The sequence below is a fragment of the Macaca fascicularis genome, chromosome 16 (genome assembly GCF_037993035.2).
Source record: "Macaca fascicularis isolate 582-1 chromosome 16, T2T-MFA8v1.1".
Lineage (NCBI taxonomy): Eukaryota > Metazoa > Chordata > Mammalia > Primates > Cercopithecidae > Macaca > Macaca fascicularis.
Window position 1 is genome coordinate 87,329,033 of NC_088390.1, and position 27,373 is coordinate 87,356,405.

The window sequence follows — 27,373 nt, forward strand, 5'->3', positions numbered from 1 at the left end:
GGTGACAAGCACTTGTGGACGCAGCTACCCAGGAGGATGAGGCTGGAAGATCCCTTGAGCCCAGGAGCTCGAGGCTACAGTGAGCTATGATTGTGCCGCTGCACTTCATCCTGGGTGGCAGAGCGAGACCGTGTCTTTTAAAATAATGTTGAAAAATGTATGTTTGCTACTTATTGTGGTCTGAGACCAAGAGGGGGAGGCAGTAAAGCAGGTAGGAAGGAAATAAGGAAGAAAAGAAAGTCGTAAGACTGCACAAGCACCCCTGAGGAAACCACCCACGGAGCCCCCAAGTCAGAGCAGCAGGTCTCGAGGCCTCTGAGATGAGCTGACGCCCTGGAGGATTAGGACTGAAATCGTCACATGTGCCTGCCACGGATTAGGGAAAATCAGTTCTTACCACTTACCACTGCCCTTTTAGACTCTAAATAGCCTCTACCACTTTTAGTTTAAAATTTCAAGGTTGGGTTTTAAATAGCCATTTTCACTAAAATAATTCTAAAAGCGTTTTATGAACATTGATAAACGGTGTAAGTTTTTAGAATTGAGGGCCAGTTCGCCGTCTCAGCCGGCAGTTCTCTGACACACAGGGGTGTCCGGTGGCCTCTTCTTTTCTCTTGGAGGCACAGGATGGCTGTGGCCTTGGACCACCCCTGCTCTGTCCTGACTGCACAGTTGGAGGCCAGCGCTATTTAGGTTTGATCCTTTTCCCCCAGTTAATTTAGCTTCTTGAGTATTTTGATCGTGATGAAATCAGTATTCAGCCAATTTAAGTTTATTTTTCAGTGGCTTTAGTGTATTTAACCTTACTAAAAAAATTAGCCTGAATTATTTTAAACTGTAATCCGAGTGCCTAATCTTGAAATATGAGGACTGTTAAGTGCACTCCTGTGGGCCCGGCCTCCACTTGTTAAATAGCTCCTCCTGGGAAGCATGTGTAGCACACAAGCCACTGCTCTCTGCTTTGCAGCATACGTCCCAGCACGGCCTCCACAGCCCAGCGCCCTTTTGGATTGTGTGTGACACGTAGTCTAGCTGGACGGCCCGCCCCCTTCTCCCCCCGTGGTGAGGCAGTTAAGCACCTGCATGTACCTTTCACGTTAGCAGGTTACGGCAACTCGAACACAGGACCTTGTCGTGCTATCTGATTGAGCTCCAGAAACCCCCATAAAAGTGGCATTTGCCTTCTGTGCCTGCTTTGCTGTCCTAGAATGACACACAGACCTTAAGGCACATGGCCGTCACTCCGGCAGACACGCCACAGCCAGAGGAGTGGAGACCAGAGTCAAGAGAAGGCATCTGCTAGAGACCTTGCTGTACATAGCACAATGCAGCATGAGCTTGTGTGTGTGTGTGTGTGTGTGTGTGTGTGTGTGTCTGAGCGTATATAAGTGTGTGTGGGTTCGAGAGTAAACATTGCTACTAAAGCATTTGGAAGCATAAATCTTTCTTGTCTTCATTTTAATTTCAAGAAATGCCTTATTTTCCTGCTCTAGGAACTGAAGGGATTAAATTTCATTTTACAGAGAAATGAGCCTATTTTAGATATTTAACTCTGGAGCCAAATTTTTGTTCATCAGAGTCTAAAACAGCCTTATTACTATGGAATGCCCCGTAGAATTCTATATTCAAATACAGAAATTGCCACCAACTCTGTATGAGAGAACCCACACAGCTCCAGAGATGTGGTCTGATTTCATGTGTATCTGATGTATTTCGATTCCCATTCCATGGGCTTGGGGTTTTCATTTTGCTTTTTGCTTCCTTTTCCTTTGATTTAGTTTTGGGGGTGTTGTTTGTTTTGTTTTGAGACAGGGTGTTGCTCTGTCACCCAGGCTGGAGTTCAGTGATCCAGTCACGGCTCACTGCAGCCTCGACCTGCTGGGCTCAAGCAATCCTCCCACCTCAGCCTCCCAGGTAGCCGGGACTACAGGGGCACACCACCATGTGTAGCTAATTTTTGTATTTTTTGTAGAGATGGGGTTTTACCATGTGGCCCAGGCTGGTCTCAAACTCCTAGGCTCAAGTGATTCACCCACATTTCCCTCCCAAAATGCCAGGATTACAGGCATGAGCCACTGCACCTGGCCTGCTTTTAGGTTTTTTTGAGGAAAATTTCAGACTATGTAGAAGTAGAAAGAAGGGACTGACGCCCCTCAGGAGCCTGCATGTAGCCCCAGCAGTTTTCACCCTGTGGTTTTAGGACAATGCCAAGAAAGAACCTTCAAGCCACAGGTGGTCACCTGTCAGGGCACACATGCTCATGATCACTGCTTATATTATAATTTATGAGAAAACGCATGAGCATAAATGTACAAACTCACCTAGAAGCACTGCTGCAGCCTCTTGATGCTGTGAAGAGTGTGTGCATGCGCTGGCTGCTGCGTCTATTGCAGGACTCATACATGCAGACAGAGATGAGAAATCAGTGTACTTAATGAAAGGTCAAACTGATGGCAGTGGCAGCCTGTCTTGGAGCAGCCACTGCCATGACGTCAGCTATAGCTGGGGAGGCACGGCCAGGGCCACGTGCTCCACAAAGCTGGCAGGAGGCAGGAACAGGAGGAATCCCCACCCCCTTCCAAATTGACAGGGCAGGAGCCTCATGCTCCCCAGGCGCAGCTGCAGCCGCCCAGCCATAGCTCTGGATCCAGGCATCTCTGTGCTCTTGGGGGCCAGGAGCAGGCAGGAGCCCCACCCTCCCAGGCGCAGCTGCAGCCACCTGGCATGGCCCCTCCGTGCTGTCAGGGGCCCAGGAAGCACCCTCTACGCCCGCAGGCTCGGAAGTGTCTACTCCCGCTGCCTGGCCTCTCCCTGCTCCTGGCACCCGCTTCAGTCTTGGAGCAAAGTTGAGGCTGAACCCAGGTGCTGTTGCAACCCCACCAGCTGTGCACACGCTCGAGGCAGGGCTAACATGCCAACCTCCTGCTGCCTGAGCCCCCTCTGGACTTTGGGCACCAACGAGCATGGGAGGGAGGCTGAGGGCAGGAACTGAGGGCAGTTTGGCACTAGCCTGCAGGTGCCCCTCGGCACAATCAGCCTGGGTGTTGTGGATGATGGCAGGAGGCAAACAGGGTCCTGGGCGGAAAGGGGCGGGTCGCCGGTGAAGTGCCACCTTCAAGCCAGGGATGGCCTGAAGCCTGGGGGCTGGGCTGATGAACCAGAATGGGAGCTTATGGTGCTTTTTCCGAGCCTGCCCATAGCTGCTCATGAATCAGTCAGCATACACTTCCTCCCCCTTTGAAGCCCATAAAAACCCCGGACTCAGCCAGACTTGAGGAAACAATGGGATGACCTGCCTTGAGAGAAGAGCTACCCACTCCGGGGTCTCCTCTCTGCTGAGAGCTGAGCAGACGTCAGGAAAACCAGCTGCGAAAAGGAGCTACCCACTCCAGGGTCTCCTTTCTGCTGAGAGCAGAACACTCGTCAGGACAACCTGCCTCTGGAGAGGAGCTACCAACTGTGGGTCTCCTCTGAACTGTTCTATTGTTCAATAAAGCTCCTCTTCAGCTTGCTCACCCTCCACTTGTCCATGTACCTCATTCTTCCTGGACGCAGGACAAGAACTCAGGACCCGCCAAATGGCAGGGCTACAAGAGCTATAACACAAACAGGGCTGAAACATGCCCCTTGCTTGCCATGTTGCAGACAAGAAGAAGGAGAGAAGAGAAGAGGAGAGAAGAGCTGCGGCCCTTCAGGGAACCCAGACCTAGGAGCTCCCCGAGATAGGGCTATGATGCCATTTCTGGGGCTCTGCAGTTCCTGGTGTCTCCAAGCTTCCAGGTGCCACCGTGGTCCCCAGTGCCAGCTGTTGAAGCTGCTTGTAGTACACCTGGCCCAGCCACAGCCTTGCAGGGAGCTGGCACCCATGCCAGTGCCTAGAGCTGCCCTGCATGTGTGGCTTGCACAGTGGCTGGACCCCACATTCACTCTCACCACTCTGAGCCTGGCTTGCCTCTGGCAGGTGTGAGATTCAGGCCAGCAGTGTGAGCCAAGCGCAGCCTGCCAGGCTGAATGGGCATAACAAGTCCAGTGGGCCCAAGTGAAAACTTGGGCAAAGGCATCACCAGTCCCAGAGGTTTCTGGCTGGCAAAGCAACACCCCAAGGATCCCGTGACATTTTGATCTACTTATAAGATGAAGACCTAAGTGACTGATAAAGAAAATAGGCCGGGCGCGGTGGCTCAAGCCTGTAATCCCAGCACTTTGGGAGGCCGAGACGGGCGGATCACGAGGTCAGGAGATCGAGACCATCCTGGCTAACACGGTGAAACCCCGTCTCTACTAAAAATACAAGAAAATTAGCGGGCGAGGTGGCGGGCGCCTGTAGTCCCAGCTACTTGGGAGGCTGAGGCAGGAGAATGGCATGAACCCGGCGGGGCGGAGCTTGCACTGAGCCGAGATCGCGCCACTGCACTCCAGCCTGGGGCACAGAGCAAGACTCCGTCTCAAAAAAAAAAAAAAAAAGAAAAGAAAAGAAACACTGGCTAGGTGCAGTGCCTTATACCTGTAATCCTAGCACTTTGGGAGGCCAAGGCGGGCAGATTACTTGAGGCCAGGAGTTCAAAACCAGCCTGGTTAACAGTCTCTACTAAAAATACAAAAATTAGCTGGGTGTGGTGACACACTCCTGTAGTCCCAGCTACTCAGAAAGCTGAGGCACAAGAATTGCTCAAACCCAGGAGGCAGAGGTTGCAGTAAGCTGAGATGACACCACTGCACTCCAGCCTGGGTGACAGAACGAGACCCCATCTCAAAACAAAGTAAAAAAGAGAGTGAAAATAAACATTGAGATACCCAGGAAAGCATATGCCAAAGCACTAAACATCCTAAGCCTGACACCTGGCTTCATGCTTTCGTACCGTGAGTTACTTATGGATAGGTTTTGTTTTTGTTTTTGTTTTTGTTTTTTTGAGACTGTGTTTCACTCTGTCACCCAGGCTGAAGTGCAGTGGTGCGATCTCAGCTCACTGCGACCTCCATCTCCCAGGTTCAAGCAATTTCTTCTGCCTCAGCCTCCTGAGTAGCTGGGATTACAGGTGCGCACTACCACACCCAGCTAATTTTTGTGTTTTTAGTAGAGACGGGGTTTCGCCATGTTGGCCATGCTGGTCTTGACCTCATGGCCTCAAGTGATCCACCTGCCTTGGCCTCCCAAAGTGCTGGGATCACAGGCCTGAGCCACTGCACCCGGCCATGGATACATTGCTTTTAAAATCACACTGTCATGCCAGAATTTTCTCTCCTCCTACTTGACAGCATCTCTTAGAACCCAGAGAGCCCGGTCTGTTTGTCCCTACCCTCTGTTCTCTCAAGCTGCCTGAATCGTAAGGGTTTCTTAATTCAGCATGTTTGCAATTAGCTTCTCGACCAAAGTAGTTCTGCACTTGCTAAAATTGTCTTTACCTCTGAAATTCTCTGAAATTTCTCTTCCAGTGATCTCAGCCGATCTGCATATAGATATTCTGATTTCTTTTAAATCTCGTCAAACAGCATTTCCTTAACTGAGACGGACAGTTCTCTGTTGTCGCCGTCATCCCTCCCTCTAGAACCACACCTCTCTGAAGCCATCGGGCTCTCTCCCAGCTCAGGGCCCCTCCGGGAATCGTGAGCTCTGCCTCCAGCCCCTGAAGGCCGTGCTGCCCGGGCCACCCCTGCCTGGTCTCAGTGGTGACCTGCTGCGTGGAAGTGTCCGACTGCCTCTCCCACCAAGCCACGGGCGTGACCACCCTCTGCATCCTCAGCAAGCGTTCGCCTCACCTGTCTTAGTTCCTGCACCTCCACCCAAAGGAGGGATGCTCAGAACAGTGGGAAGAGCCACCCCAGGAATATGGCACACCAGCAGCACTAATGAACAGCCTGGACCCATGTCACGTCTATGGCTTGAAAGCTTTTCATGTGCGTGTTCATTCCCCTCCCTGCAGACCTGGGGAACGAGGGCAGCATCGGCCTGGATTAGCTACAGAATCAGACGTGGCCCTGCCTTAGAGCCACACTGCCCGATGCCGGCCCGTGGGCCCCTGCCCAGCTACAGCAGAAGCGCCCCTGGAGAGCCCATCCAGACGGAGATGCCCTGTTTCCCTGCGGAGATGCAGACTCCGGGCTCTGGGGTGGTGGCCAGGAATCTGTTCTCAATGAGACTGTTCTGTGGAGCTGCAGGCAGCGGCTGCCCCACAGGCACCCCCGCAGGGGTTCATAGCCACGAGGCACTAGGGTGGCTCTTAGGGCCTGAGGCTCCTTCAGGCAGGGACAGCACCAGCTTTGCCCTGAGCCCCCTTCTAGCTCTCCTGGCTTTCAGCCAGTGACTTCATGCCTCTCAGCTTGCATTTCTCCATCTCTAAAAGTTAAAACTGGGATCGTGGTACGACCCCCACCCCACTAGGGCTGTGGTAAGAAGTACAGAGCCCTGTCCCTGTGCCGCCCGGGTGCCGAGAGGGATCCACACAGCAAGCTGCATTGTCGGCACCCGCGTCTGTCGCCGTCACCTCCTTGACCATCACACCATCCTCTGTGGAAAAGGGGCCACAGCAACTCCAGAACCTCCCGAGCCTTCCCTCACGCCTGGCTCTGAGGAGGGAGGGAGCTGGTGGGCTGAGATACCTCGGCCTCCACTGACGTGGAGTTCTCTTCCCGCAGCACCTAGGACTGAGGGCGCCGTGACACCAAGTGAAACTCCTTAAGGCTTCCTTTGTAACTACTGGGCAACTAGTTAAGAGTCACCATGTTGCTTTAATGGAATAATACCCAGGACATACTTTTCCAAAGGAAGGGTTCGTAGGATGTATCTAGGAAACGCAGTTTGCAGAAAAATGACTTGAAGAAATAGCAGCACACGCTTTTGCAGGGGCTTCTTCTCCCCCACCAAGCAGCCTGCAGCCTCTGCGCTATTCTTAGCCCCAAAGTGCCTCTGGATAATCCTCTGGGAATCCCTTTTTAAGAGTTTCTCACACATGAGTCCAGATCCTCGATATAAAATTAACAGGAACATTTCTGAAATACTCCACTTCCTCCCAAGATAGAGCCGCCAGAAGCTGACACTGGCATCCGCAGCCCTGACTGTGTCAAGACCCAGCGGGAAAATTCACTGTCCACGTCTCTGAAATGCACGGGATTTTTATCTGCATTGGCTCAGACCCCCCGTGTCCTTGTGAGGTGGCGCTCCCAGAACAGGAGACAGGGTGGGTCTCATTCCAGTCCCCGCTCCACCAGCGGCACACAGGCAGGGGGGGATGAAAGATGCCCAGGACTCCATCTTCCAAGAGTGTTTATGTGTACACTGGCCCAAGAGAGCGTCTGTGCTGAGAATTCGACTGTTAACAAAGTCCTATTTGCCACTGCTGAAGGTTGGCTTGGGGAGTGGAAGAATGGCCCTGTCTTGTAGCCGTCACCCTGACCGTCTTACAGCTGCCGTCCTCTCTGGACTCAGACCTCCCTAGAGGGCGTGTCTGCACACCCTAGAACACTGCAGGCTGTGAGCGAGCTGGGGTTCTGGGGGTGTACACGCTGAGAAGGGCGCTGTGTCCTCGAGGCAGGCCTTGGCCCACTGAGGCTATATGGGCTGCTCTCAGGCCTCCAGTTTGCACCTCCAAACCCAGCCTCTGCCAGCGCTATGCCTTCTCTATTCACCCTTCCTGGTGCTGCGCTAAGATGGTGGCAGGGACCGGCAGAAAGGACTCTCCCTGCTCCTCCTCTGCCTCTGCCCCTGCCCCAGCCGCGCCCCTGCTCGCTGAGTGCCCTGTCCTCACACCGACGCCACAGGCAGGCAGGTCTGCCAGGTCACCCCCGAGGGACGTGCTGCTCATGTTCACAGTCTTGGCCCCACATCCAGCACAATCAACGCTGAGTAAATCTTTGTTGAACAAATAGGAAGTGCACGGCTAAAAGAAGGCTTCCTCCAGGCTGACACCCTGTGGTCACTACACTAATCGGTCGCAGGGGGGACATGGGGGGGGTGTTCCTGAACCAGGGGTGTGTCCATCTCTCACAAGATTTCCAAAAGTGGTAGAAAATTAGTTTTGTGACAGTAGCCACAGGTACAAGCCATGTGAAAGCAGGATGATCTCATCTCATAACCCCAGAGGCTGTGAGAATTCCTGCTGAGGCCAGGATCAGTTCCCTTCCCCGAAGAGTGGACACAGCAGAGGGTTCGTCACCACGGCTCCCACACGGTGCTCCCGCGGGCGCTTCCGTGCAGGGTGGTGGGGCGGGAGCTGCACAGACCCCGGGCAGCTGAGCGGGACACCCCAGGGCTCCTGAGTCACCCGCCTCAGCCCAGCAGTGCCTGAGCCTTTGTGCTCCGTGAGCGTCTGAGCATGTGTGGGTTTTGCTGAAGGCTTCATTTCAACTCCAGAAGTTCTCTGTCTTCCCCGTCACCTCCCACTGTTTTTCCAGACATTTTGAGAAGGCACATATAAAGTTCAGAGTCGAAAACTTGCTTTTCTCTTTTTAGACTTTTGAAGGGATCATATGTCTGGCAGGTTTTGTGGGGTGGTTGTGTGTGTCTAGGGCTGGCCAAATAGTTTAATACCAAAACAAAACAAGTTCAGAAAGAACAACTCTTGTCATTTATAAAATAGGAACGTTGCTTCAAGACGAGTTATGGTTCCATTTTCTTGCTATTTGCGTTTTGAAGGAAAGGCGATCTGGGAAGCATCGATGTTACATGAGTGAAGACTGCAGGATTCTTTTGTTTTCCTTGGTGTTCTGTTGGCTGAATTGCAGGTTCAAGGTTCCTAACTTCTAAGTGACTAATTAAAAGCCATGAGACATCCAGCACTTTGGGAGGCCGAGGCGGGCGGATCACGAGGTCAGGAGATCGAGACCACCCTGGCTAACACGGTGAAATCCCGTCTCTACTAAAAATACAAAAAAGTAGCCGGGCGTGGTGGCGGCGCCTGTAATCCCAGCTCCTCGGGAGGCTGAAGCAGGAGAATGGCGGGAACCCGGGAGGCAGAGCTTGCAGTGAGCTGAGATCCGGCCACTGCACTCCAGCCTGGGAGACAGAGCCAGACTCCATCTCAAAAAAAAAAAAAAAAGGCCGTGAGACAGTGCAGGCTCCACGCGGATGCAGACCTGCAGGACAGGGTTCTGTCTGACTGCAGCGCAGCCTGGGATGGGCCGGCGCTCAGGGAATGGCTCATGCCTGCGGGATTGGTGGGCACCTTCACAGAGCAGCTGGCCCCGTCCTCCTGATCACAAAGGAGGTTGCCCTGGCACCATCAGGCCCTTCCGAACGCACACAGCCTCTGGAGTCCAGAACCCAGTGGGACCCGCAGCCCCCAGGTTGTGCATTCAGAACAAAACCTCCCCAAAGCAGCTGGGCCCTCGCGAGGTCCTGTCGGCGGCCGGGCAGCACACGCCCTGGCTTGCATGGTTTCTCACAGATGCTCACTAACACCGAGAGTTGGTCTCCAGATCCACAGCAAACCCGCTTAAAAAATCAAAGCAAAACCACTTACCCCCTGAATGCCAGGGCTCAAGCTGGTACAAATCTTTTTCTGTGGTAGAATTTCAAGCCCTGCAGGTGTCTGTGGCAGGAGGCTCACAGAGCCCAGGGTCTCGGCTTCATCTGCAGATGGCTGCATTGAGGGGGTGGTTTGGAGCCTCATGCTGCCCACTAGGCTGTGCCACCTGTGCACCACCCTGCTCCCCACCCCCCTGGGAGCAGCCGTCCCCTCCCCCTGCCAGTGCGTCCCTCCCCAGGGCAGGTTTCAGCCACGTCTGCCCTGGAGATGAAGGTACCCCGTCCATGCAGTGCACCTGGCACCACCCATGTGCGCCCATGGGGAAGGATGGCCACAGCCCCTTGGCCAGGGGGGTGTTAAGGGCGGTCTTGAGTTCCAGGCCCCATCACAGCCGAGGCAGCAGAGCCCATTTTGCCGCTGGAGAGAGCCCAGGCCCCCTGCAGGCATTGCCTGATGCTGCTGCACCCTGGACAGTTTCCATGGCCTCCTGAGGAACACGGGGGTGTAAACAGTGGCCTGCGTGGAGGCCTCGGGCTATGGTGACTTTCCACCCCATGCCCACCAGCCAGGTCCTGGGTAGATGAAGCCCTCCCTGACCCTCCACGAATGCCACCGTCACCCGGCTCCGGAAAGAGCACGGCTGGTGGATTCTTCCCGGGCCTCAACTCACAGCCTCTGACCGGAGAACTGAGGTGTTGGGGAGCACTGGACTCAAGGCCAGGACGGTGCAGAGGCCCAGCCTCAGGCAAGGGGGAGGACACTGAGGCCGCCCAGGAGCCGCCCCTCTGGCAGGGAAGGTGAGGAGGGCGGGCCTTCGTCCATCTCAGAGGCTTCAGGCCCTGACCCCTTGGGAGCCTCAGGCAGAGCTTCCTCCCCAGACATCCCAGCTCCCACGGCCACGCCAGGGCTGGCCCAGCGGGTGCGTGTCCTCTAAGAGTAAAGAATATGCCCTTTGAGCTTGGGGTTGCATTTAGGGGGAATCCAGCTGGGGCCTTCCATTGGTGTTGGCGCTTCCTCGGTCAAAGGCCTTTTCTGGGACTGAAGCGGCTCCACGGCAGCCACCAGCCTCTGCTTCTTGTGGCGGCCTCCACAGAGCGCGTCCCGTCTGACCTTCACACCCCCATGCCTTTGCCCCTAGGCCACCGTGAATGCCCGGCCGCAGCGCGTCCTGGACACCTCCTCCCTCACACAGTCGGCCCCTGCCAGCCCCACCAACAAGGGTGTGCACATCCACCAGGCGGGGTAAGTGCCGCCCGCTCAGCCTGCAGGTCCATAGTGGTGACCAGGGCCCCACGGGCTGAGCTCTCCCTGAGTCAGCCTCCCCATCCTCCTCCTTCCCCGCCCTGTCTTGGCTTCATCTCCTCCCCCCTCTCTAATGGGCATTCTCTTTCCCTCTCCCTCCTGGACACCCCGGTACCCTGCCTTGAACTCTCCCCTATCTTGAGAAACCCTTCATTTGCACATCGTCTCAGCAAAAGTTGAACTAAGCCTGGTCTCTGTGGCCTTTCAGAGTTCTCAAGAGGGGATCTAGATCTCCGAGTGGGTAACCAACAGGTGTTTGCACCTCAGGACGTGGCACTGCTGTGCGCTGAGCTTGCGCATCCCGGCCCACTCGGCTCTGAGCTGGTTTCGTGCTGTCCACATTGCCTTCCAGGGCGCTGGAGTTCAATGAGGGACACCCCTGCCCCCTGCCAGTCGGGCAACTGAGCAGCATGGACTCGGCACCAGCAGCTGGTGTGCCGGGAGACTGAGGACACCCTGGGCCCTGGTGGTATCTGGGAGGGTGCAGGTGGCCCAGGAAGTTGTTCCATGTTTCCCCTCGAAGCTCCAGACTCCGCAGAGAACGCAGTGTTTGTTTTTCTCCCAATGGCAGGGGCTCCCCTCCAGCGTCCAGCACCAGCAGCTCCAGCCTGACCAATGACGTGGCCAAGCAGCCGGTCAGCCGAGACCTGCCTTCTGGCCGGCCGGGCACCACAGGCCCCGCGGGGGCGCAATACACCCCTCACTCCCACCAGTTCCCCCGGACACGGAAGATGTTCGACAAGGGCCCAGAGCAGGTACGGAGCCCCGGCTGCCTCGTGATCTGGACACTGATAGTGTTGCTTCTCAGATGGGGGCTCATGGCCTCGGCCTCAGGCTGTTTACGTCGGGCACTGCCCCTTGCTCATGCACCCCCTGCCTGCACTCTTTAGGAGTACTGCCAGGTTTGTCCTGGTTCTCCGCCCCTGGTTTTGGGTTCACCATTCTTGGCAGCTTCCATGTAACGAAACAGGAGCGTGGAGTTACCCGGCTCTCCCCTTCCTGGGCGTACAGCACTCTGCGTCCCCTCAGGGGCAGCTGCACTACAGAGCGTTTGTTCTGAATGGGTTGTCTTTTCTGTGAATGTCCAAGTACACTGCATAAATAGGTGCGCTCTCTTTGCCTTTAACTAAGTTGAAAAAGAAATTTCTGGAGAGAGGAATGTGTGCTTTGTTTTGCTGGGGTTGTGCGAGCGTTGTGAGGCGGTGGCTGGTCTGGAGACCTCGGCTGTCTCGTCCAGGCGTTGCCACTTTGTCACTTGAGGGCACCGGAGCTCAGGAAGGTGGTTCAGGGCACACCCAGCACACCCAGCTGCTCTGGGTTCTGACAGCATGATCAGCTCAGCAACGGAGTGGGGTCCGGGGCTCGCTTGGTCATTCAGTGATTTTAAAAGAAGTTAGTGGCCGCCTTGCAGGGTGCCTTGGAGCAGGAACGGCCATGTTGGGGTAGAAGAGCTGTCACAGCAGGAGCAGGCAGGTCCCCACAGGTGCTGCTCAGCCCCAGCCCACCTGGACTTTCCGTGTCTTGGCAGAGGAGGAGCAAGAACCACCACCGAGCCCCAAGTGCAGGGTCAGCCTCCTGGCCAGCCCCTGATGGGGACAGGAGGCCACGGTCCTGGGGAGCAGTGCTGCCGGCACGTGCAGCGCCCCCACCTGACCCCGCCCTGGGCCACGGCTCTCACTGCAGAGCCAGAGCAGCTGCCTAGGGTGGGGGGGATGCACCTCTCACTGCGCCTGCCCTGGGATCACGGGGAGCTCCCTATGCCAAGACACAGCAGGAGAGATGCCAGCAGGCCCACCCCCACGCATATGGCGTGGCACAGGAGACCCCTGGTGCCCAGCCTCACTGCACAAACACACACAGACTCTGACAGCCCTGGCCGCCGCAGGTTCCACAACAGGAAACACGCAAAGCTCAGTCCTCCTCAGCTCCACATCCTCTTTCTCCAGGGGCTGGGAGCCCAGCTGGCCTGCACAGCCGCACGCTCCGTCCAGGCCACTTCACACGGAGTCCCCGCTCTCAGCCTGCTGTCACGGGGCCATCAGGGGAGCTGTCCTGGGACCACGCGGCGGAGGCTTTTTGGGGTTGATAGACCAGCACACAGGGACGCGCGTGGCACTGTCTGGACAGTCGGCTAGAATTGACTTGGGAGCTGTGGTGGGTCGGCCCTGGGGATGATGGGACAGACGTGGCTCACGCTTCACAGCCCGGGCCCCTCAATCCCTGGCCAGACATTTAGGGGTTCTCAGCCCGGGCCCCTCAATCCCAGGCCAGATGTTCAGGGGTTCTTGGTCACCAGAATATGGAAGTGAGCAGAGCACAGAAGTGCTGTCCTTAGGGGCAGCCCGGAGCACCCGGCAATGCCTTTGTCCCCTGCTGGAGCTCTTTTGAGCTTAAGAGTGGCATGACTGACTGGTGTTTCTTTTTCCTTCCACCCCTCCTGCTTAAACCCTGAAGACTGCGGACGATGCAGACGATGCTGCTGGACACAAAAGCTTCATCTCCGCCACGGTGCAGACGGGGTTCTGCGACTGGAGTGCCCGCTATTTCGCCCAGCCCGTCATGAAGGTACGCCTGGAGCACGGGGTTGAGAGTAGAGTCCTAGCGAACGTGTGTCTGTCCCACGTCTTTGAGCATAAACACTCAGGGCTCGTGGCTGTGGGAGTGTCGCTGTTGTGGTAGTGGTAGTGGTTGTGGTAGTGGTAGTGGTAGTGGTAGTGGTAGTGGTTGTGGTTGTGGTTGTGGTAGTGGTTGTGGTTGTGGTTGTGGTTGTAGTGGTAGTGGTTGTGGTTGTGGTAGTGGTAGTGGTAGTGGTAGTGGTAGTGGTTGTGGTTGTTTTGTGGTAGTGGTAGTGGTTGTGGTTGTGGTTGTGGTAGTGGTAGTGGTTGTGGTAGTGGTTGTGGTAGTGGTAGTGGTAGTGGTAGTGGTAGTGGTAGTGGTAGTGGTAGTGGTAGTAGTGTTCACGGTTAAGGTAGAACCGCAAAAGAAACAGACTTCATTTACCTTCCTGTTGCCAAACAAAAAGAGAAAACCTACCTTGCCAGAGCTTGCCAGTGTGACAGGTGTCACTTTGCCTTAACTGACAGGGTCACTGCAGGCCTTCCCACTCCCTAATGGTGAGGATCATGTGAGACCCATCCCGAGGCCACGCTTGGGTGGCACAGAGGTCTGGAGACTGTTAGACCAAGCCTGCTGCAGCTAATCCCAGCGCATTTGTGGTTACACCACAAGACAGTCTCTGAGGCTCAACCCTGACACAGCCCTGACAAGCGCCGCGTGCTGTGGATGCGGTGGCTCTGGCCCTGCAGGCTGGGGCAGGGCGGTGGCTCTGGGCCTCTTCGAGGAACAGGGCAGGAGCTGCTCTGTCAGCACAGTCCTGGTGCTCATCTCTCTGCCAGAGTCCGGCAGAAACTCGTGGAGATTTTCTGTAAATCTAAAGCACATTCTGAGAAAACCTTCCTCTTCCCTCATACATAATTGAAAGCTGAAACTCTCAGCTTATGCTCGATTGTATATCAAGCTTGCATCTTAGTCATCTCCGTGAATGATATTTAGACCCCATGACAGCTCAGCCCCTGTGTTCCTGTCCTCATAGTGAATGCTGATTTCTGTTCATAAAAACACAGAACCATCAGGCAGCCCCTGAGGCAGGCAAGCCATAAAGCTTGAACTACTGAGCCCTTTACTGCAAAGAGAGAGGAGTTTGCCTCCCACTTCTCAAATGAACCTGGGTGGACAGTGGCCCGGCTCTTCTAGAAAGCGTCTTGCCAGGAAGCATCAAACACCTTAAATAGCCATTCCCTTTGACCCAGTCATGACTCTCCTAAAATACTGTCTTGAGAAAATAATCAGAGATACAGATGACTTCTGTGTTATTTATAAGAATGAAAATTGAGATTTGCTTAAATGTCCACAGAGCGTGAATAGTTAAAAAGTTATGAAATATTTGATGAGATATTATTGGAGGTACTGAAAAGTCAAACATTAAAAATAGTGTCCTAAGGAAGTGCTCATGACAACATTCCTCAAAAAGATACAATGCCAAGCAAGAACCCGGATCACAGAGCAGTTAGAGCCGTGCTTCCCATGCGCAGACACAGATGTGCACACGATGGAGACCAGGAGAGCCTGCTCCTGACTGGAGATTGGCCAACGGTGCCACCCTCGACAGCACTGAATTGGGCTTCTTTTGTGTGTCTTCTACAGTTTCTACCCTAAGCCTGAAGCACCTTTAGAGTCGGGGGAAAAGTATTAAAGAAACAAACCCCGGGAGATCATTCAGGCTGCTGGATTCAGTCCTCGTCAGCAAGCCCCTCACCAGGCCCACCTGCCGGGCTCACCGCTGCTTACCTGCGGTGGCATGAGGGTGGCGTCCCCTCCAGGCTCACCGCTGCTTACCTGCGGGAGGCATGAGGGTGGCGTCCCCTCCGGGCTCATCACTGCTTACCTGCGGTGGCATGAGGGTGGCGTCCCCTCCGAGCTCACCGCTGCTTACCTGCGGGAGGCATGAGGGTGGCGTCCCCTCCGGGTTCACCACTGCTTACCTGCGGTGGCATGAGGGTGGCATCCCCTCCGGGCTCACCGCTGCTTACCTGTGGTGGCATGAGGGTGGCATCCCCTGCAGATAGAGGGAAGGGCCCTTTCCCATCACTAGGAGGCTTCTGATTAGGAAAGGAAAGCATAAACAAATCCTGGAATTGGATGCAGGAAGCAGGAGCCACCCAAACTCTTAAGTGAGCCGGAGCTGGGAGGTGGCTGGACACTGTGTCGGGGGTGCCAGGCTGTCCTTTAGAACTGCAGCCCAGTCTGTTGAAAAGTTAATGGAATTTAGTCTAATATTAACAAGCTTGGTGTCCTTGATGCATTCTCGTGCAGGCAGATAAGGTCAGGCGACTAAGAAACCCAGATGGTCTGGTCTCCCCTCTTGCTGGAATGGCAGTGGCTGTACATGACCATAGTTTCTTGATATGATAATGAGGGGCTTTTCTTGAAGCCCTTGAAAAATGCCCCTTCTCAGTCATCTATCCTATGATGAAAGAGAAATGGCATAGATAATCCAAAACTCATTGCTCTTAAACTTAAAAATGAATTTGACTTTTCCCCCAAAGGATTTGCTTTCCTTTCCTAAGCATTTTTAAGTACACAGCAGCTGATTACAGGAGGAGGGTCCCCAGAGGCACGTAGAAGGCCACGTATGTGTGTCTGTCTGTCTCTAAGTATGTGTGTCTCTGTCTCTGTGTGTGTCTGTGTGGTGTGTGTGTGTGTCTGTGTGGTGTGTGTGTCTGTGTGGTGTGTGTGTGTGTCTGTGTGGTGTGTGTGTGCATCTCTGTCTCTGTGTGTGTCTGTGTATATCTCGTGTGTGTGTGTCTGTTTGTTCCGGTGCGTGCAAGCCCCAAGCCAGAGTCTCCTCTCCCTTTCTTCAGATTAGCAGCCCCTCCGTCTGCCCTCATCTTGCTCCATTTGCACATCTGAGAATTCCCACCTACACAGAGGGGCTAGAAGGTGTCAGCCTTGTGGTCTGGCCCTTCCAGCAGGTCCTGCAGTGTGGACACTGCAGAGATTAGTCCAAGGGGATGCATGTAGGAGCTGCCGTCACACAGGAGGTTAATCGGGAAACGGTTGCTGAATGAGTAAACGATTGTCTTCCTCTGTCCCTGCCGAGTATTTGAAAACACACGCTCACTCTGGTTGTCGTGATGGAAAAGAGTGCCCTGTTGTGGTCAGCGTTGTCTGTAACTCCTGATGGCAACTACAGTCTTAGGGATTTCTTTAACATTAGAGACCTTTTCTGAACTTTAGAAGAGGAGGCAGGACATGTTATATCTTGTTTAAAAAAAAAAAAAATGTTTTCCTACTTTTTCTAGGTGGTATTCATAAAGATATTATTCTTTTACTGATTTAATTCATAATCTAATGACATTTGTGTGACAAACTGCATTAGGAACTTTTTGTCATTAGCCTGCTTCACATGTAAACTAAAAATACCTCTAAGGCTAGGATTGAACCTAAAAAAGAACAGAAGAACTGCAAACCCAAAACTTCTTCAAGGTATCTAAGAAACTAAAATAGTTACCAAGTCACAAAATAATGACAAGTTTACACTAACACACAACCAGCAACGAGCAGGATGAGCATCCAAAGACACCGTGGCAAGGACAGTTTCCGCTCACTTTTTCATTAGTTCGCCGTCAGATTTCTTTCAGGTCTCTGTGACCAGAAAGAACCATGTTCTGTATGTGGCTCACCTTTGATTGATGAAACAACCTCCTTTCTTCCCTATGTTGGTTTACGGAGCTCATGTCTGCATTAGAAACCACGAAAGAATATTAAAAATGGTCTGTCCTGTGCTTCAAAAAGAAAAAGATGTATTGAATTGTGTTCTGATTACAGAAGTAATATGACTTTTTTCTTCTCTCAGTTGGAAAGTTTCAAAACTTGATTCTATCCAGAGGCTGGCTTACAAGGCTGTAGGGGATGTGAGCTCTCAGACGCTAGTGCTGGGTGGGTGCAGTACTCCCTTTGCTTAGGGCAATTAAGCAGTAACTGTCAGAATTAGAAATGGGTACACCTGCAAAGCCAGCAATCCTGCTAGGAGGCGTATATTCTTAGAAACCACTAATATAGTTTCCATGAAATGATTATGCCCGGAGATGTCCATGATAACATGATTTGTAATGGGAAAAAGTTGAAAAGAAATGACTTAGTAGGAGAGTTAATTTAAAATGATAAATCCATGTGATAGAATACTATACAGCCATTAAAATTCTTTAAGTTGTATCTTTCTATGAGGACTTGGTTGGATGTCCTTGATCCACAAGGTAAAATAATCAGATTGTACAAAATGCTTGCACAAGCTCTGTGCTTCTGTAGACTGGAACAAGCATGGGAGGAAGCTTGGCTAGTTACACAGCAGGCTGGCCACACAGTGACTTCTAGAAGGTGGGGTTGGAGCCAGGCAAGAGGACTATTCTTTTTTCATCATCTACTTCTGGGTGATGTGAATTTTTTAGGAAGAACAGTTATTGGTTTTGCAATTTAAAACAGACTAAAATACCATTTTTAACTATAAAAAGCTTTAAGAGCTGATACGATGTTGGGAGGCCTCACGCACACAGCCCAGTTGATTTCGCACAGCCCTTAAAGCTACAGCAGGGATTTCCATTCAGCCACTCCCGAGAGCATCCGCGGCTGGAGGGTGGATGCGGAACCTGCGCTGCCCGTCATCAGATCTGCGGCTGCGCAGCTGGGGTTTCCGTGCACCATTAGACACTCAGACAGTGAAGAAGTGACTTGAGATGGCCACAGTCCCCACGCAGGGTTCCCTCCCACCACTGGGGTTGCTCTGTGTGCACGGCCGCAGTCTTGCTTTTCCCGCTATGCGATGAACATCGAGCGTCCTGTCATACATTCTCCAACAAAAATGACTTTTTCTGGTTTGCTTTGTTTTGTTTTGTTTTTTCCCCTCTGAGAATGACACTGTGTGACATTCTTTATACAAACCTGCAGCAGGCAGAGCCTGAGAAGTTCCCTTGTGCCACCTTCAACTCAGCTCATCCCCAGCGCATCCCCGGGCCCATCCCCGGCGCATCCCCGGCGCATCCCCGGCCCATCCCCGGCTCATCCTCGGCTCATCCCCAGCTCAGCTCATCCCCGGCTCATCCCCAGCTCATCCCCAGCTCATCCCGGGCTCATCCCCAGCTCATCCCCAGCTCATCCCCAGCTCAGCTCATCCCCAGCTCATCCTCAGCCCATCCCCAGCTCATTCCCAGCTCAGCTCATCCCCAGCTCAGCTCATCCTCAGCTCAGCTCATCCTCAGCTCATCCCCAGCTCATCCCCAGCTCAGCTCATCCCCAGCTCAGCTCATCCTCAGCTCAGCTCATCCTCAGCTCATCCCCAGCTCAGCTCATCCTCAACTCATCCTCAGTTCATCCCCAGCTCAGCTCATCCCCAGCTCCTCCCCAGCTCCTCCCCAGCTCAGCTCATCATCCCCAGCTCATCCCCAGCTCAGCTCATCCCCAGCTCAGCTCATCCTCAGCTCAGCTCATCCTCAGCTCATCCCCAGCTCATCCCCAGCTCAGCTCATCCCCAGCTCAGCTCATCCTCAGCTCAGCTCATCCTCAGCTCAGCTCATCCCCAGCTCAGCTCATCCCCAGCTCAGCTCATCCTCAGCTCATCCCCAGCTCAGCTCATCCCCAGCTCCTCCCCAGCTCCTCCCCAGCTCAGCTCATCATCCCCAGCTCATCCCTGGCCCATTCCCAGCTCATCCTTAGCTCAGCTCATCCTCAACTCATCCTCAGCTCATCCCCAGCTCAGCTCATCCCCAGCTCAGCTCATCCCCAGCTCGTCCTCAGCCCATCCTCAGCTCATCCGCAGCTCAGCTCATCCCCAGCTCATCCCCAGCTCATTCCCAGCTCAGCTTATCCCCAGCTCATCCTCAACTCCTCCTCAGCTCATCCCAACTCCTCCTCAGCTCATCCCCAGCTCATCCCAGCTCATCCCCAGCTCATCCCAGCTCATCCTCAGCTCATCCACTTCAGTCTGCTGTGGGCTTCACCCGCCTCAGGAGGACAGCTGGCTCCACCCCAGCTGCAGCTTCTAAAACGGGTGCTTCCTGTTCTTTCCTGGAAAGTTCAGAAGGAAAGCAAATGGATAGGTCGATTCCCCTCCAGGAAGACCAGAATAGAATGAGTCGTTGGTTTTGGATGGAAGCTGCATGAAGAACGCACTTGGTGGGTGGAAGTGGGAGACGTAGCTTCTCTGACTTTGTTTCCACTCGGCCACCACCAGCTGGACTCTGGTGCTCACAGTCTCTGAAGCGGCAGGACGGCTTCCTCTGGCAGCCAGGGCAGGGACCGTGTGGTGCCACTCTGCTCACCTTGCTCCACGCTTGACCGTAGTACCAGCGCCTGTCTGGTAAACGACTGCTGAGTGTTAAACAGTCAGGGGTCAGGTTTATCAGCCGAGTCAGACAGTCTTGTTTTAGAGAACATTGTGATTATTCAGTATTGTTTAAATTAAATACATAGTTATTCTAACCATTCGTTCTTAGAGAGTTTTATCCTGGTTTTGCTTGGCTGCACGTGCAGAGGGTCCTGTGGGCAGTTCCTTCAGCCTCAAGTGTGTGGGAAGCATTGCTCTGGCAAAAGCCCCAGCCGGGTTCCACCTCCGCATGTAGACAGCTGGAAGGAGCACCACTCCCACCTTGGAAATAAGCAAAGGGCAGAAAAACTATAAAATTCTGACTTTTCCTGAACCCATCAGAGAACTCAGGTGGCACGGAAGTGAGTTGCCCAGCAGGGAAGGGAAGAGGTGCCTCCAAGGAGAGCTGGGCCATGAGCGCCAGTTCCCTCCAGCAGAGCAGAAGGGGCCAGCGGGGAGAAACACTCACCTGAAATTGGCAGTGGACTGTGCAAGACTGAACGTGGAGCAGTGGAGAATCTCAAACCTTCAGGAGCCACAGGCTGCACAGGCCATGCACGTCCACTGGGCCGTCACCCGGAAGATTGGCCATCACGAGAAGAGCACCCTCAGAGGTGTGGGCCTGCAGCAGGCTCTCCTGTCCTGCCCCCCACAGAACATAACCTGCAGTTCCTGATGAAAGGCAGCAAACCCTGTCGCCCCCAGAGCACAGGCAGAGACCCACTGCCACAGAAGAACAGCAAAGGAAAACCTTCCATCTCCAGCAGGGCAAGGACCTGCCACATGTGGCACACTGCAGGGAGCAGGGCAGAGTCACTGAGAAGGCTCCGCCCCAAGACCCAGAGACACAGGCCCTGCCTCAGTCAGAGTCTGGGCCAGAGCAACAGAGAGCGCTTCAGACCCCTCCACCAGGCCAGCAGGCTCCAGGCAGCAGGCACAGCCGTTGAGCTCTGGCAGAGGCACAAGGGCATAGAGAGAGAAGCCCCCTAAGGTGCAGACACACAAGGAAAGCCAAAACCAAGGGGTGGTGGGGTGGGAACCCTGGCAAAAACCCTCTGGAAACCCAGACCCTGCTCAAGCACGAGGTAGCATGAGAGGAATCTGAAGCTGGCCATGTGCTGAGTGTCACCATAGCAACAGTAAAATCCAAGCCCATTTCAGTGCCTCACTGGATTGACTGAACTCGCTAACAGTCTAGTAATAGAGGCATAGCCATTTCCAGGCATGCGTATGTGTATATATATGTACCTTAGTCTCTGGTATTCTGCACATGAAGTCTGGAATTCATTCAAAAATTAGGAGAGGCTGGGCATGGTGGCTCACACCAGTAATCCCAGCACTTTGGAAGGCCAAGACAAGAGGATCACTTAGCCGAGACGTTCAAGACCAGCCTGGGCAACACAGCAAGACCCCATGTCTACTAAAAAGAACAAAGGAAAATTATGAGATACCCCAAAAATATAAGACAAACACACCCGCCATCAAGAGACAAAGCAGAGAAAGACTCAAGGGCAACCCAGATGTTGGAACTATTAGAGATGGAGTGGAAATAACCAAGATTAATGTGACCTAAAGGCATTAATGGCAAAGGCAGACAATATACGTGAACAGTTGAGGGATTCCAGCAGAGAGCTGGAGACTAAGAGTCAAGTGAATGCCCCCCCAGAGGCTTATCTGTGACCTCAAATAGCCGAGGAAAAAAATCAGTGAATTTAAAGACAGGTCTATAGAAAGTACCCATAATGAAACACAAAGATTACAAAAAGTGGGAAAAAAACAAACAGGATTGCAGATCATCTGAGAGATTCAGGACAATACAAAAGAGTCCAACATCTAACCACCAATCCAGCAAAGATCCCAAAGCATGATATATACAGACACACACACACATGCACGTGCACACACACATATACACACACAGCCGGACATATCATATCTAAGCCACCACAAACCAAAGATAAAGATAAAACCTTGAAGACCTCTGGAGCAGGACACATTACTTACAGGGGAACAAGGACAAGAATCACCACAGATTTCTCATTAGAAATGGTATAAGACAGAATAGTCCAGTAATATCTTTAAAGTGCTGAAAGAAACAAACTGTAACCTAGAATTCTGTACACACAAAAATATCTTCCCCAAAAGAAGGTAACAAGACAAACATATCCTCTCTTGCCACTTCAACACTGTGCTGGAAATTATAGCCAGGGAAGTTAGGCAAGCAAAAGAAATAAAACACACCATATTGGAAAGAAGAATAAGCCATCTCTGTTCACAGATGACATGATCCTGAATATTGAAAGTCATTCGAAATCCAGTTTAATAAAGTATCAGAACTTAAAACCCAATGCAGCAGTATTGTACCCCCAAGCTCAATATCCAGTAACCGTTTGGATCAGATTCCCCTACACTACTAATGAAAACCCTAAAAATGCAATCAAGAAAACAGTTTCATTTACAGTCATAGCAAAAATAATAAAATGCTTAGGAATAAACTTAGCAAAAGAATGTAAGACTTGCACTGAAACATTATTGAACGAGATACTAAAGAAGAGTTAAATAAAGGGAAAGAAATCACACATTCATCGGTCAGAAGACTTAACATGAAGTTGGCAGAACTCGCCATAGCTCTACAGATTCAGCACCATCAGCACCATCCCTGGCAGGCTTTTTTGCAAAAATTGACAAGCTGATACTAAAATTTGTATTGCAACGTGAGGGACCCAGAATAACACAAAAAAAAAAATATTGTAAAAGACAAACAAATTAAACAACTCACGCTTCCTGATTTCAAAACGTACTACATAACTGCACTAATGAAGACACTGACATTGGCTTAAGAGCAGACATACAGGTCAATGGATTTGAACTGAGAGCCCAGAAATATACCTTCCATCACTGCTTTATGCCTATAAACTCTACAATTTAGATGAGATAGACAAATTCCTTGGAAGAGGTTACTACCAAATGTCATTCGATAACAAAGAGATAACCTGAATAGTTCCTGTCTATTCAAGAAAATGAAGTTTTCTTGTTTCGTTTGAGATGGGGTCTCATTCTGTTACCCAGGTTGGGGTGCAGTGGTACAATCATCGCTCATTGCAACCTCGATCTCCTGGACTCCAGCGACCCTCCCACCTCTTCCTTCCCAGTAGCTGGGACTGTAGGCATGCACCACCAGACACAGCTAATTTTGAAATTGTTTACAGAGATGGGGACTTGCTGTGTTGCTCAGACTGGTCTCAAACTTCTGGGCTCAAGCAGTGGTCCCACCTCAGCCTCCCAAAGTGCTGGGATTATGGACGTGAGCCACTGCATCTAGCGAAGAAAATGAGTTTTTAACTAAAAGCTTTCAACACAGAAAACTTCTGACCCAGATCGTGTCACTGGCAACTGTACCAAACCTTTCAGGAAGAAATAATACCACTTCTGCACAACCTGTCACGGAAAATTAAAGAGTGAACACTTCCCAACTCAGTAATATGAAGGCAGCATCTTTCTGTATCAAAACCAAAGATATCACAAGAATAAAAAGCACAGGCCGGGCGCGGTGGCTCAAGCCTGTAATCCCAGCACTTTGGGAGGCCGAGACGGGCGGATCACGAGGTCAGGAGATCGAGACCATCCTGGCTAACACGGTGAAACCCCGTCTCTACTAAAAATACAAGAAAATTAGCCGGGCGAGGTGGCGGGCGCCTGTAGTCCCAGCTACTCGGGAGGCTGAGACAGGAGAATGGCGTGAACCCGGGAGGCGGAGCTTGCAGTGAACCGAGAGATCACGCCACTGCACTCCAGCCTGGGCGACAGAGCGAGACTCCGTCTCAAAAAAAAAAAAAAAAGAATAAAAAGCACAGATTCCCAAGTCCTCGGCATCGTATTAACGAGCTCCAGTTAGGCACAGTGGCTCATGCCTGTAATCCCAGCACTTTAGGAGGCCAAGGCAAGGAGGATCGCTTGAGCCCAAGAGTTCAAGACCAGCCTGGGCAACAGTGCAAGACCCTGTCTCAAAAAAAAAAAAAAAAAAGGCATTATACAAAAATCAGTTGTATTTCCATATGAGCAATTGGACATTGAAATTTAACATCAATACTGTTCAAAATAGCACCAAAATACATGAAATACTTAAGTATGAATATTTTTTCAAAATATGTGAAAGATCTGTGTTCTAGAAAATATAAAACACTGATGAAAGAAAGCAAAAGACCTAAGTAAATGGAGACCATGCTCCTGGTGTAGAAGACTCAATAATATTAAGATTCCAGTTCTCCCTAAATTGATACATAGATCATTGCAACCCCAATCAAAATCCCAATAGGATTTTTTTCGTAAAAATCAACAAGTTTATTCTAAAATTTGTGGGGAAAAGCAAACTAAAATAACCAGAACAATTTTGAACTAGAAGAACAAAGTTAGAAGTCTCACACTATCTTATTTCAAGACTTGCTATAAAAAAGTAATCAAGATGGTGTGGGATTGGTGAAATGTTAGACACATAGATCAATGGAACAGAATAGAGAGCCCAGAAATTGATCTACACAAATACGTTCAATTGATTTTCAACAAAGATGCAAAAACCAATTCAATGGAGAAAAGATACTCTTTTCAACATTGGTACTGAAGCAATTAACATCCATTTGCCAAAAAAAAAAAAAAAAAGAAGAACCTGATCCATACCTCACACCTTATACAACAATTAACTCAGAGTGAATCATAGCCTAAGTGTGAAACCTAAAACTATAAAACTTCTAGAAGGAAACAAAAAAAAATATTTCTGACCTTGGGTTAGGCAATGACTTATTTAATAAGATGCAAAAAGCACAAGTCAAAAAAGAAAAAAATGGTAAGTTGGGCTTCATCAAAATTAAAAACTGCTTTTTTTTCTTTTTGAGACAGAGTCTTGCTCTGTCGCCCAGGCTGGAACACAGTGGCGTGATCTTGGCTCACTGCAAGCTCCGCCTCCCGGGTTCACGCCATTCTCCTGCCTCAGCCTCCCAAGTAGCTGGGACTACAGGTGCCCACCACCATGCCCAGCTAATTTTTTTTTTGTATTTTTAGTAGAGACAGGGTTTCACCATGTTAGCCAGGATGGTCTGGATCTCCTGCCCTCGTGATCCACCTGCCTTGGCCTCCCAAAGTGCTGGGATTATAGGCGTGAGCCACCGAGCCCGGCCAAAAACTGCTTTTTAAAGACAGTTAAGAAAATGAAAAGACAAGTCACAGACTGAAAGAAAATTATAAAACACATAAGATAAAGATCTTGTGGCTGTTACACATAAAGAACACTCAAAATTCCATAATAGGGAAATAAGCAACCCAATTAAAAAACAATGGCGGAAGATTTGCACAGACACCTCACCAAAGAAGATATACAGGTTGCAAATAAGGACATGGAACGATGCTCATTGTTAAGGATCTTAATCACGGGAAAGTACAGACCCCTGCAGTGAGATCCCGCTACACACCTGTTAGAATGTCTCGGATCTTGAAATCTACCAAGTGCTGGCAAAGGACACAGAGCATCTGAAGAAAATCCTCATTCTTGGCTACTGCAACTACAAGATACTACAGACACCTTGGAAAAGTTTGTCGGTTTCTTACAAAGTTAAACATACACCTGCCATACAACCCAACCATTCTACTCCTGGATATTCACCAAGAGAGGTGAAAACATGTTCATTCAGAAATCTGTATGTGAGTATTTATAGTGACTGTATTCATAGTTACCAAAAGCTGGAAACAACCCAAGTTTCCTTCACCTGGTAAAGAGGGAAGCTGATGTAACCGTGTAATGAAAGACTCATCAGAAAAAAATGTGAACTATTGATAAATGCAGTGGCACAGATGAATCTCAAGTATATCATGCTAAATGGAAGAAGCTGCTCAAAAGACCACATCCCGTGCGATCCATTTATATAACGTTCCAGGAAAGGAAAACTGGACGGAACTGTTCTATATCTTGACTTAGGGGTGGTCATATGACCGTAAACATTTGTCAGAACTCCGCCTGTACCTAAAGAGGGTGAAATTCACTGTACGTAATTACATCTCCATCAACCTCATGTTACGGGGAGAAGAGACTGTTTTCCCTCTTGTGCTGAGGTCACATGAAAGATGATGTAAATGCGTGTTTTGGAGTGAACGCGCGCAGCAGGCTCCCAGCTTCATCCAGAGCTTCTCCCTGCTCCATAGCTTGGCGATTTGTGGTAACGCAAAGGCTGTGTCCTTGGATGTAATGCACACGAGACATTGGCAGAATCAAATCAGCTCTGTTGCCTGTGGACTTACAACGCACACCATGACCTCCTCCTCCTCCACCTCCTCTGCTGCCTCTGTTCACGAAGGGGGACTTTATTGTTCAGTGGGGAGGGGGATAGTTTGTTGCCAAACAGTGGGGGAAATAATGAAAAGCGTCAAGGGGAAAAGCACATCACAGAGGCAAATTTGCCCTTACTTCATGCAATCAGAAGCTAAGTGGGTGGAGAGGGAGGGAGCTTGGAGCATAAGCGTTTAATGTGTTAGCAATCTTTCCCCGTGGGTTCCTCTCCCCTTTTGCCTTCACCCAAGTCTTTCTCAATCTTGATAGTCATGTACCTGTTTTGAATTTTATCCCCTGCACCCTGAACTTTCTAAATTCAGAGAGATTGAAAATAAGACTCAGCCCTAGGGCTCCCAGATTCCACAGATAAGGATTTACCCCAAAACTGCCCCAAACTGCTGCTTTCCCGTAAGTCTTCTGGGGACCCTCTAATCTCCCTTTGTTCCTGAGCCCCAGGTTTTTCTTTGCAACAAGAAGGGAGCTGTGTTTCATTGGCTTTCAGCTGACGCTTCTGTGGGAGGCTTCAGAATCTTAATTGGTTTCTGTCTGAGTGGAAGCCAAGAGGTGTGAGGAACAAGAGTGTCAAGATCCTCATCATGTAACAGGATCAGCGGCACCCACAGCCTCCAGGAGCTCTGTTTACAGGGAGGCTCAGCCTGCACTCGGCCTGGGCCCTTGTTTACTGAAAAGCTTTTATTCAGCCTGAAGAGAAACAGGTGGAGAGGAGGTGACAGGCCGATGATGAAGAACTGCAGTGTCATTTGCTGCCTCTGTGCTGAGCGGCGGTCACATCCTGGCTTCCCAGGGAGGGTGCCCGCATCTTCCACGGCATCTGCCTTCCCCGCGCCTCTCCATCCACCACTCTCCCTCCTGCCTCACACCACACCTCCACTTCTGCTGGTCCTGCGACCCTCATGCTCATAGCTGGTTGTCCTGGCACCTCCACTTCTGCTGGTCCTGTGACCCTCGTGCTCATAGCTGGTTGTCCTGGCACCTCCACTTCTGCTGGTCCTGTGACCCTCGTGCTCATAGCTGGTTGTCTGGCACCTCCACTTCTGCTGGTCCTGTGACCCTCGTGGTCATAGCTGGTTGTCCTGACACAGACACTGGGGGTGGTTTCAGAACCGAGTTCCCGTTCAGAAAGTCTCCTCCCAGCCCCGCAAGGGCTGTAAGGGAAGGCTGTGGGCTCTCTCCTTGAGCTCAGACTAGGGAAGTGGCAGCCACCTACCTCTAGAGGCAGAGCTCCTGGGCTGGGAGAGGGCCCTTGCAGTGCCATGGCAACAGGAGAAATGCCAGTCCACCTGAAACCCCTCAGCTCCTGTCTCCAGGCGTCCTGGTGCCCCTCCCTGTTCTAGCACGGGCCCCCTCTCGACCTTG

General features: G+C 51.6%; 1 protein-coding gene across 5 annotated transcripts in view; it reads left to right on the plus strand.

The window, feature by feature from the left end:
- Positions 1-27,373, plus strand: part of RPTOR (regulatory associated protein of MTOR complex 1) — a 418,470-nt gene that overhangs the window by 364,977 nt on the left and 26,120 nt on the right. For all 5 annotated transcript variants that reach the window (XR_012426322.1, XM_005585210.5, XM_065532458.2 and 2 more), the window contains 3 exons: positions 10,600-10,703; positions 11,335-11,518; positions 13,218-13,328. Coding sequence is in view for 4 of the 5 variants with exons in the window: in XM_005585210.5 (XP_005585267.1) it covers positions 10,600-10,703; positions 11,335-11,518; positions 13,218-13,328 (399 nt within the window). In the remaining variant the exon portion in view is untranslated. The remainder of the gene's footprint in view (positions 1-10,599; positions 10,704-11,334; positions 11,519-13,217; positions 13,329-27,373) is intronic.